The sequence below is a fragment of the Anser anser genome (assembly GCF_964211835.1).
Source record: "Anser anser genome assembly, chromosome: 1".
Taxonomy (NCBI): domain Eukaryota; kingdom Metazoa; phylum Chordata; class Aves; order Anseriformes; family Anatidae; genus Anser; species Anser anser.
The window spans coordinates 67909707-67921727 of NC_139720.1; the positions used below are offsets into that span (position 1 = coordinate 67909707).

At 39.7% G+C, this 12021-nt stretch overlaps 1 protein-coding gene across 9 annotated transcripts in view; it reads left to right on the forward strand.

Moving 5' to 3' along the window:
• PTPRO (protein tyrosine phosphatase receptor type O) overlaps positions 1-12021 on the forward strand; it is a 163904-nt gene that overhangs the window by 124455 nt on the left and 27428 nt on the right. For all 9 annotated transcript variants that reach the window (XM_083831136.1, XM_083831137.1, XM_083831142.1 and 6 more), the window contains 3 exons: positions 2741-2892; positions 5497-5617; positions 9619-9758. In XM_083831136.1, the coding sequence (XP_083687262.1) occupies positions 2741-2892; positions 5497-5617; positions 9619-9758 (413 nt within the window). The remainder of the gene's footprint in view (positions 1-2740; positions 2893-5496; positions 5618-9618; positions 9759-12021) is intronic.

A 12021-nucleotide genomic window follows, 5' to 3' on the forward strand; every position in this document is an offset into this window, starting at 1 on the left:
TTATAGAGTATTGATGAAAATGTTGAATACCAGTGAGCCAGATTTCAAGGGAAGAATCCTGATAAATAAATCCAGATTGATCAAATTACAAGGGTTTATCAATATACAATCACCATTGAATGTGAGCATTAAATACTCTCCTGCCCTCTGATTACCTTATTAGTTGAATACTCTTCATTTTTATCCTGGGACTACTGTCAGGCTAACTTGCCAGACAGAGGCATGCCAGTTTTTCATGTCTGCAGATTTGAAATGTTTATCCCCAGTAGATGCACTTTTACACTGTTTCAAGTTGTGAGGAGACTGCAAACTTCTTTATCACCCTCAGCCTGTTTCTTTCCAGAGCGGGGGCAAGCAGATGTTTTTATGGAGCATTTGGTCCCTTTCTGCATCGTTCCGAATAACACTACCTCCCCTGCACAGCCTGAGAAGGTTGCCAAGAATTTAAAAAAGAAAAACAAAAAGGCCAAAACTAAACTTTAAAATACTAAATAGCAGGTTTTGTGATCTTCTTGACAGTACACCATCTGTCAGTTCTTCTGTGTATTGCTGGGAAGCTAACCTCTGTACCTGGAACATAAGCCTGATTTTTAAAACACAGCAGAAGGATCACCTGGGAGTTTGGGACCACACCTTGCAGCAAGCTCAGGGCAGACAAACCATTTCCCTAGCGCAGAGTCCCACTGCTCACATGGAGCCTATAGCTAGGCAGGGGCCCTACTGAACCACAGTACCTGGAATAAAGAGTATTAGAAGAGACTGGGTGATGTATAGCTCTCTCCCACACCAACTGTTTTGATGTCTCCAGAAGAGTGTGGAGGGAGGCCTGGGGGCCCCAGACTGCTCGTAAGTAAACACTTGCCAGAAACAGCATTTGCTCTCTCAGGCTCCTGCAGGAACAGTTGCGTGATGTTGTATTAACAGAAGGAGAAATTGTGGCACTGCTGGTGTTGCTGAGGTGACTAATGAGTTTTTAATGCCACCTGCTGTAAACAGCTGGATTTAAAGCAATCATAAGCAAGGGCACTTTAGACCACCAACATTTTTGTTTACTATGAGAATGCTTTTAGCTTTGGAGAAGCAAAAAAAATGGAAAGAAAGGCAGGCAGACTGTCAGTGTTGCTGAGTACAACTGCATCTGTCCTTACTGTGAAGCTCTTGTCTTTCAGTCCAGTGGATGCTTTCAGCTGTCGCTTCCGCCAGACAGGCAATGAGCTGTAATTTCCTACTGTCTTTCTGTGCCACTCAGCTCCCAGTGGACAATGGTGCCAAGGGAGTTGGGCACATCAGTCCTGGCCCGTAGTCTCATTTCATATACCCTGCAGGTTCTGTTGCTAAATATTTAAGACTTTGAGCTACGTGAGCTTTAGGAGGGCAAGCATGACATCAATTTCTAGGTATATTAGGAAATTAGTAGTAGTATATGAGATTCATGCTGGTAGTGACCTTAGATTGTAAAGAATACACAATCCATGATAGGGATGGTCTGGAGACTATAGAAATTAAAAGAAACATTGCTTTAAAGATTTTACAATAAATAAGTCTGCTTCCTCTCAACACCATAAAAGGGTGTTTTCAAGATGAATTTGAGAGGAGAGTCTTACTAAACGTTTCTAAATGGCTCTAAATTGTTCATGCATTGCATTTTCTGCCTTTCAGTAACTACTTCAGTAAATCTCTGTTCTCTGACAACTGTCTCAGTGTAGAAGTCAGAAGCCTTCTTGAAAGCAGCAGTGACACCTTGTGGCCCCGTCGATCAGTCCCCTGCTCCCAGCCCATCCTGCCTTCATGTGGCTGCTGGCACCTAGGGCTCTGCCAGGGAGCAGGGCAATGGCTGGCTCTGCAATTAATAGAGAGAAGCATCTCCAGGGGGAAATTCTCTTCCTCCCATTAAATACTTACTTTAGCAGGAAAGCTCTGGAGGTTGTATGGTTGTCTTTCTCCTTTGGCTTCACAGGGAACCAAAATTTTGCTGGCCTGATGGCAGTTTCAGGGAGCGACCCACCATAAGCCAAGCCTTAGAACAGGCTCACAGGGTTGTGGTGGAGCGTACAGAGGAAGAGGAGGCACAACAGCTACTTTGCCTACTACCTAATGACATAGTCAAAAAGTTGCCAAATGCCTGTAGACTAGACACTTGACGCTTAGATGTCTGTCAGCTGACTGCTGCCTTCTCTGATGGTGGGACTTTCACACTGGGAGCCAAAACTTTTCATGCAAAAAGATGTTCTTTGGCGAAGTGCAGGTTTGGGACATTTCCTCCTAGGAAGATGCAAACTCAGTGAAGAGGTATTTATTTTTTTCCTGTGGAAAAACTATCCAAATTATTCAGTGTGACAATTCTTATTTATTTCTCATTGAATATCACTGCTTTTCAGTGCTGTAACACAGTGAAGCAATGTCTGAGGCTTCTAATTTGACTTTGAATTCCATTTATAGATGTTAAATCAAAAAGTGGTTTGTATCAGTCACTAGCTTCATGCTTTTTTTTTCTTAACTGAAGGACTGCAAACAAAAATATACTCCTGTTCCAAACGTTCCTAAAGGAAAATGCTATTTTTCAGTTCTTTCAGTTACTACTCAGGTGCCTGCATAAAATGCAGATGACTTTACTAATATGTTTCTGCTCTCTTCATGACGCTCTCTTCCCAACAGTATCCTTTTGGCAGAATTTTATTATTGGACTTGGTGATCAGTTGTGCCAGAGCCTGTCTGTAATATATTTGTCCTCTTCCTTCAGCACCAGTGGCACCCGAGATTACCTCAATAGAATATTACAACCACCTTTTGTACGTCACCTGGACCTATGGAGGAGACGGTACTGACCTCTCTCATTCCAGGATGCTGCATTGGATGGTCATTGCGGAAGGGAAGAAAAAAATCAAGAAGAGCGTAAGTGTGACTGGGAAAACTGTCGTTCTCTTACTGTTTTGTTTTGTTTTGTTTTTCCTCAGTTGATAATTTCATATTACACAGTTTGAGCAAGATTGATAGAAGCCTGGTCAGTTGAAGTTATTTCAGAGTGCGAACACGCACTTCTAAAGACTCAAGTTCTCAAAATAGCCAGTGGGCAAAATGCTTCTATTGTGATCCTACACAAATTTTGATGATTTAGGTTAGAATTTAGAAATGGCTTATTAAACTTCTGAACTGCAGACAATAGAATGTAAAGAGTGTTTTTGTAGAAAACAGAGTCCTTTCAATTTCTAGTTAATAATAACCTAGACTACACTAGTGGCTGAGGGTTTTTTTAGTTCATTCATACCAATTGCTATAACTTCCCTTTTTCTATTTGAATACAAGTTCCACTAACTGATGAGATGAGAACTTCACCCAGAATTTATGCACTTGTTAGAAAACTTGCCAGATGTTATGAAGTTCTTCTGAACTCTTTCAGCCAATTTAAAAATCACTTAGGAAAAGAAATCTGGGTTTTCCAATTATGGATTGAAGTCACGCTTTAGCAGGGTGCTGAGGTGCATGTTTGAACTGAAGGAAAAGAGCAGCTCCTGGACATATAGTGAGATATGTTTGAAATATTGGTGGAGTGCTGCAGCACAGGAGCATATTTACAGCAGCACAGCTTCATGCAGCCTGTGACCATCTTCAACCCCATTATTGAACTTTTAATCATAGACAGGTAGAAAAAGTGTTTGGTCTTTTCCTAAGAAAGGTTTCCCTTCTACAGCTGAAGGACTCACCAGATGCTGAATTGGAAGTGGATTTTCAGCATAAGTGCAAGTTCATCACCAATTTTTATTTGAGTTTAGATGGAACACTGTAGAATTCATTGGATTCCTAGTGGCTGCAAGAGTGCACCCATCTGGAGCTTGTTGCACCATGAATCTAATTACATGATTAGTGGAACTGTTCAAAAACATGACATTTCAGAACGGCAGAAACGTCCAATATTTGGATCTTTGTTTCAAATGAGGAAGAAAACTCCACATCTTATTTTTTCCCCCCTAATAAAGTATTCTAACAATTTAATTCTAAACAATTTTGCTGTGATTTCCCTCCCCTCCCTTCCAAAAGTCACGTTCTCAGTAAGATAATTATTCTTTCAAGAAAAAAATCTGACTCCTGTGACACAATTTCTGATAAAATAGATTTGAATAGAAAATTCTTAGATTAAATAAATATAAAATAAACATTGAATATGAAATTAAATGAAAATGAATATTGAACATGAAATCCTTAGTTTAAACAAAAGACTAAATATAGAGAGTATCTACAATACAGGGTGTCTACAATAAAACTTCAAAACTGTCTTGAGGAATATTTGTCTTTCTGTTATCTTCAGGAGAAGAGAACCCAGCAAGTACACTTCAGGAAATTCCTACAACAACATAACTCTTATGGTACCTTGCTAAATTTTATGGTACTGCTTATATTTGTAAATATGGATGCATCATGCTTGCAGGCTTAAGGGTGTACCTGTTCTCCTAAGCTCTGTTAGTCACTTTCAGAAATAGTTTCCTTTATTTATTTAGGCTACTTATTTATTACAGTTAAGGTTGCCATTATGATTGTTTTTTCTTCTAGAATTATTAAAATTTATAGATAACAATCAGGTGATTATGACTTCTTTCTGTTGTTTGTATATTTCTGAAGACTCTGGAGAAGTTGGTTAGTTTTTATATAAGTTACTAAAATAATGTGGATAGCTCTGTTAGTATTCATTTAGAACTGTCCATCCCTCCTGGATCTGAAAACTTCAGACTGAAAATTAAGTGACCAGTATGAGATCGTGAATGTACCCTTTGTAGTTACACTACACATCCTCTGAAGACAGTCTGTTGCAGTGTCTGAGTTCTGCATCTTATTCCATGGCCTTGGAGAAATTGGTAGCTTACTCACACCTACAATAAGAAGAAGGTATTCACATTATTCACATATTTGAACCTTAGCTCAGTCTTGGATCATATCTGGTTTCAAATTTGTAGGTGACTCAGGTCAGTGCTCATCTTACCCCATCTGTCGTCAGACCCTGGGTTCTACTGTCAAGTGAGTGGGTCTCCAGATAGGTGTTAGACTTGCCCAGACAAATTTAATTTGCAGGTCCTTAGGATATATACAGGCTTGCCTATAAGTATCTTGTGTACTCTTCTTAGGAGTTTAAATTCCTTTAACATTGCAACAGACTCAACTCAATGGTTTGGTAAGATTTTTGCAGAACTCGAAAAATCTAGATGCAAGTGTATTCTCAGATATGTGAGAGAGATTTTATTTATACATTTAATTTTCACTGGTCATGTAGAAAATACAGCCTAAGATTGTTTTCTGTCTGCATCGTGGTATTCTTCTGAGCATTATGGCTTTCTATTGTTGGTGTCAGTGGGAACTGGGTCATGTAACAAATCTAAAGTATGCAGAAGAAATCTGATGATTTGCGTAGAACTTTCTTTATCCTGCATTAAAGTGACCAGATTAATTTTAGAAGAAGGATGTCTGGTTTGGGTTGTATTTAACAATTGGTGTCTATAATTATTGTAGGTAACACGCAGTGTGATGACTGCAGTATTGAGCTTGCCTCCAGGGGATATTTACAACCTTTCAGTGACTGCTTGTACTGAAAGAGGCAGCAATACTTCCCTGCCCCAGCTTGTGAAATTGGGTAAGAAATGTATGCTTGTTTGTAAGTTGTGAACTGGCTCTTTCTCACATTAAACTCCAGAAGTAACTGTGTCAGCAAATTCAGCATCTTCCTCATTTCGGAGTCAAGTACCTGTGACTGAAATTCTTTTGGAAAGCTGTAATTTTTGCCTCACCTTGCTGTGAAGATTGTCTCATTCCCGTATGTGACCCTACTTCCTAAAATAGTATTACTCACAAAGAGCAAGAGTAGCAGAATCTAACTGTAAATGGAAGTAGGAGTCAGTGCCTTTCTGGGAGAACTACTCTGTTCCATATTTATTTTCCTAACATTTGAGCACACGCAGATTTTGGGAACAGAGACTTGAGATTCACAGCTGAACTTTTCAATACAAAGAAGAACATTTGTTGGTTTTGGTAAGCCTATTTCTCAGTTTGTTTTCTGCCTCCTGGTCAGGTTTCCCTTTTCCTTTCCTCTCTCCCTGGACTTCTCCAACACCAATGTGCATCTTTAAATACAAATCAATTAGATTTTTTTTTTACTAAATAGATTAATTACAATTCATGGCTGTGGACTCAACGTCTTTCTAGGAGAAAATTGTGTAACCTACTCTAAGAAACAAACAAACAAAAAAGACATTCCTTTCCCTCTGAGGAAGACTGGACAGTACACCATTGTACCTGAGAGAGTTTTCTTCACTTTTGCACACACATAGACTTGTAGAGCCCTAGATGCCTAAAGCTGTGAAATGTTGAAGCATGTTTTACTGCTTTTACAGGCATTAACTCCATTTTCAAACTGGATTATCTTCTCTACACACATAGTAAACCTTTCCTGAGTGACAATGAAAGGAATGATTTTAAAGGTTTCCATAATTTCTAATTGAATTTGTGGTCTTTGAGTAATCATTGTCTATTTATTTTTTTCCATAGCTCTCTTTTACTCAGATCCCTAAAACAGTGCTGGGACAAATAGTACAACCACAAGAATCTGAATTCCTTCCACATCTTTTCATCAAAGGGAATATTTGAAAGATGTAAACAAATTCCATGGATTTTCCCTTCCTGTGCAAGTCCTGTCCACTGTCCATGTCCTCCATGGCTGTGCCTGTGCACAGTTATGTGAGTGTGTTCATTCCCAACGGGAGATAAGTATATCCCCCCACTACCATTATCCAGATATTTTTAGGAGGAGTATTTCAAAATATCAGCTAGCTTTATCTTTCAGACAGGTCCGTAAGTGCCATTTATTACTAATGTTGCACACCCTGGAGCCTAGCTGTGTATTCCTTTATTTATTTATTTATTTATGAACAGGGAAAACAGCAACTAGCAAGTGCAGGCAGACTCTTATTGAACTGTTATGGTTATTTTGCTCTTGCTTTTTCATTACCAACAAGAAGGTGGAAAGAATTCAGTTTTGATAAATCACTTCTAGACTTCTGTGTGTGCGGTTTTTGTTTTTTTCCCCCTTTATCCTTTTTACACTTTGAATAGACAATAGCAAGGATATTTTACCAGAGGTTTTCTTTCTCTCTGTTTCTGAGGGAGAGCAATGAGAGTTGTAATTAGCAGTAGTGGGAACTGATTCTAAGTGATAGACGACTCAGCATTTGGCAGTCACTTAAGCACTCCTGCCAAATGTTCTTCCCTCCATGATGTTTGCTTCATTCTGGCAACTTTCCACCTGCAGAAAAATCAAGCCATTTGCTGGAGGCAGAAGGAGGATTTGCTTGGGATGATGTCCAAATGTAAAGCTCATGTTTTAACTGAGACCATTTTTACCTGGAGTGGGGGATGGAATGTATTTCTGAATCCAGGAGCAGATATATGGGTGTAATTATAGGAGAGGGATACTTTCTTATGTCCTTCTGGAACAATATCTACACTGCAGTCCTCATGATACAGAAGCAGCCACGTGACTGTGCCTCAGTCCCTACCCTGCTCTTCTCAACTCTTTTGCTATTGCCAATATAATCTTGGCAGCTTCCAACCTTAGAACACTGATCTGATTGTCTGAGGAGCAGATACTCTCCAAAATATCTATAACCACTTCAGCAAGTCCTGTGCCAGGTTTTTTAGTTGTTGTTTTGGTTTCGTTTGGTTTTGTTTTTGGTAGAAAATGTTCTTTGGTAGAAAATCAGGCTCCTGTGACAGCATCACATGGAATAAGAATAACAAATTATTAGTGAAGGGAAGAGATAAGAGCAAAATGTTGTTGTACATAGTGTGTCAGGATCCTGGAATTGGGTCATTGTTGGAGACTGACAACTTTCATCAAACAGCTGTAGATTAGTAAATCTCATAGCCCCGGAGAAGAGCTTGGAAATGTGAATCCTAAACTTTGTACTCTCTGATGGCAAACCGTAGGAGCCCGGCATGCCTGAGTCTTGAAGATTGACAGTATTGACAGTAGTCATTGTATGAAGTCATTGGGATGAAAATCGGGATCAAAATTTGGTCTTTAAATAATTTTGGAAAATGTATATAGCATCTCAACAGCAAAACCACTCTCCCGTCCTCTCAGTACCCTGCCGCGATCCCGGCAGGCGATGCAGTGGAGGGCGACCTCCACTGGAGGTCAGTGTGGCCTCCGCTGCCAGAGCCTACGTGGTGCTGGTGGGCAAAAAAGAGGGCCCTCGAGGAGGGTTTCTATCCCTGGAGGCTTTCCAGGACTTCATGTCTTAAGTAGTGTTTTTCCTTTACGACATTTTATCTTTTTCCTCCCCATGCTTTGCTCTTTTTCCACCCGTTTCTAAAGCAGCCTTCATTTTTTAGTCACTTTGTTCGTCCCTGCTGCCCATGCTGCATGATAAGTGTAGTAAAGCCTAAAGAATGGCAAAATGAGGCCTTGGATACACAGCAAATGGCTGAGGAAATAATAGCTTCAGTGGGCAGTGTTTGCAGTGCACTCCTGTGCTCTTGTACATTTCATCGGGGAATGTAGTGATAGGAACAAGGGGTAATGCTTTTAAACTAACAGAGGGTAGATTTAGATTAAATATTAGGAAGAAATGCTTCACTTGGAGGCTGGTGAGGCACTGGAACAAGTTGCCCAGAGAAGTTGTGGATGCCCAGTCCCTGGAAGTGTTCAAGGCCAGGCTGGATGGGGTCTTGGCAAACCTGATCAAGTGGGTGGTGTCCCTGCCGGTGGCAGCGGTGGGGTGGAACTTGGTGGCCTTTAAGGTGGTCTTTCCAACCCAAACCATTCAATGATTCTATGATTACCATGCCACCCAGCAGTTTACAGTCTTCAGTCTGTTGCCCTGGGGATGGCGATAGCCCTCCTTTCACACAGATCATCTCCTTGCCACATAGAAAACCCAATCCCTTGTATATGTTTGCATATTGCCAGGTCACACCCCACAACAGCAATAAATACCAAAGCAATAAATTAAAGACCTCTGAGATCTGAGCCTGTGCATTCAGTGAGAAAAGAAAACTTATTCTGCAGCTAACTGAAATAAGTGCAGATCCAACGGCCCTTAAATATTAACATTGAAATAAGATTTAAAAAAAAAAAATACAAGATGTTTTTAAACTGCCAAATGACTATTTCCTCTCCTACAACTAAGTGAACCTAAACAGAGTTCACTTGTGGGAGGCTGTTTCATTATCATCTCCTGGTTCAGGCCTTGCAATGTAAAACTTCCTTAGGCCAAGTGTGTTGCTAACAGGTGGACAGCTGTTTTCTCAAAAAGTTTCTGTTAACATTTTCCTATTAATAGAATATGCTGATTGTTCTCAAGCAAAGACTCGGCGCAAAAGGGAAGTGAAGTAATTATCCAACTTTCCAAATAGAGAACAGTTTAAATAGAGAAGAAAAACACTTCATCATCTTCCCATTTTACATTGGTCACTTATCATCGTGTGAGGCAGTGCTTTATGCTGGCAGACTATCTGAAAGAAACGAAAGATAGAAGGGCAGCAGGCATTGCATTTATTTTTGTTTGATGCTGCTTCTTCTTGGTGGTATAGAGACTTAGAGATAAGCTTAATAAAAGGAATTTTTCCCTTAACTAGAACCAGCCCCTCCAAAATCACTTTTTGCTGTCAACAAGACTCAGACCTCTGTGACTCTGCTGTGGGTGGAAGAAGGAGTGGCTGATTTCTTTGAAGTCTACTGCCAGCAGGCTGGATCTGTTCAGGAAACAAAAGTCCAGGTATGTGAGCACCTCTTTGCTTTTTGCTCTTCATTTCTGAAAGCGTGACTGGACCTTGCATCTTTCAGGTTTATTGTCTGCTGCTTAGCATCCATCTTATAAAGCCCAATGAAATTTTATGGTCGGTATACAGGTTTGGTCTTTCAACCAGATGTGGTAAGGTGGTCAACAATTAAACTCTTCAGAGCTGAGCTACTAAAGCATTTCAGATGCTAAATTTGTGGGTTCTTTTACAATATTAAGATTGGCTTCTGTCTTGCTGATGAGATTACTGCTGGTTCAACAAAAGCTATGTGCATCCAAGACATGCAGCAGAGTCTCAATCTTTGGTTAGTCACGAGATGAACTCTAATATACTCTGCAAAACATGAGAGGACACAAAATTAAGGGAACATCAATGGGCAGGAAGGGGAAAAGGGTCAGATAACTTGATTAGTAATGGGAAAAATACACATATTTAAATACCATGGGTCTGAGGTCTTTTATGCAGTATCTAATTATTTCTGGTTTACTTTTCCTTGGTACTGAGGCCAGTTAAGTGAAGTTCAGTAGGACCTTAACTGCTATTCAGATTTCTTTTATGTTGCAAGCGTTTCAAATGTTGCAAATATTGCTGCTTCTTGGGTGTTTTGTCTTCTAGGGTATTTCCTTCTAGGCTCACATTCTCAGCTTTACAAATGAACCTCTTTTTCCTCTGACCATTAAGGTACCTGTGCTCTGAGGTCACATAAACATTGATAAAGTTGTTCTGTGAAAAGGAGGATCAGTAGTAGTTTTGATTTGTTGCACATCAATGTTGTGCGACATCTGAGGATTACTTTGTGGTTTAGCTGATGGTCTGGTGAATCACTGTGATTACATGCCATGAAACATCATTCTCTCATTTGGGTTCACATGAAATGGGGAAAAAGTGAAAAATACCCACTCAGGCCAGTGATTATTCTGAAAGAGCCATACACGCTTTTTAACCCAATAGAAGAACCAGTCTGTGAATTATTTAATATTTTATTTATATCAAGAAAGGTATTGACTAAAAGAGAACATATTTAAATGCACTTTAATCTTTTGGATAGTTTGGATTCCACATCTAGATTCCTGCTTTTTCACTGTGAATAAAGAAAGATCAGGACGTCATTACATACTTAGCAGAGATTCAAAATAACGATGTGATTGGGCAAGGGAGGTACCACAGGATTTGCAGCTTTATTGCTGAACAGTTGTGTTTTAAGAACATGAGGAAAAGACTGCTCCATTTGGCAGGAACTTCAGTGGGTTTCTTATTTGTTGACGTGAACATCTGGCAGTGAAGGGGAAATGCACAGAGATTATCAGCTCACTTCTCATTAGATTCATCACTCTCTTTTCCGCCTCAATGTAAAAGGGGGAAGGGCTCCTTTTAGAACCTTAAAAAATTGATGTTTTCTTATTAGACTGATGAAAAGTCGTTATTTATTATTTTCCATGCTAATTACATGAATATTTTTGTACCTTTCCACTATTTTTAAATCAGCAAAATGAAAAGCATCAGCTTTTCACGTTTGAACATCTTTTGGTTGATTAATTTAAATTTTTTCCAGAGGGGAAAATAGAAAAAAAAAAAAAAAGTCATATCAAGTCCAATTTCCAAACTATGTTCCTTCCCTTCAGCTCAGGGAATAAAGCTCTCCTCCCCTACACTCATGTACGTATCATCTGTGTAATATAACTCAGAATTGCACTGCAACAGGAACCCTTGCTAGTCTAGAAGGAGCCCATGGCTGACAAAAGGACACTGAAAAAATCCAGTGCTCAGGGCTTATTGCAGGATCTTGCACTCTGTATCTGGAGTGAGTTCATTTGTGAAACTGCTCCTTGTTGCCTTTCTAAACCACTGGCTCAGCATCCCTGTTGTTGCATCTGCAACCCACCCCTGGCCCTGCTGGAGAGTACAGAAAAGCTTTTGAGGACCATAAGGACATGTATCTTTAAATCAATGCATGTGTGGTATTTGTTTTGTTTTGCCAGATCAGTATTTATAAAACCATGGATGTAGTAACTAAAACATTATATATAGATATTATGTAAAGAATTTCTGCTGGCTCAAAGAACAAGTGTGGAATATCCGATCATGGTTATTACCCAAAGGCTTTTCTCTAAATTTTTTTTTAATTTTTTTTTTTTTTGCGTTGGCCACTCAGAAGGCTCACAGCTCTGCTCTTCACACCCAGAGGAACAGCCTCTGACACAGATGTGACCTGTTTATACAAGGGTGTAGAGATTGTGA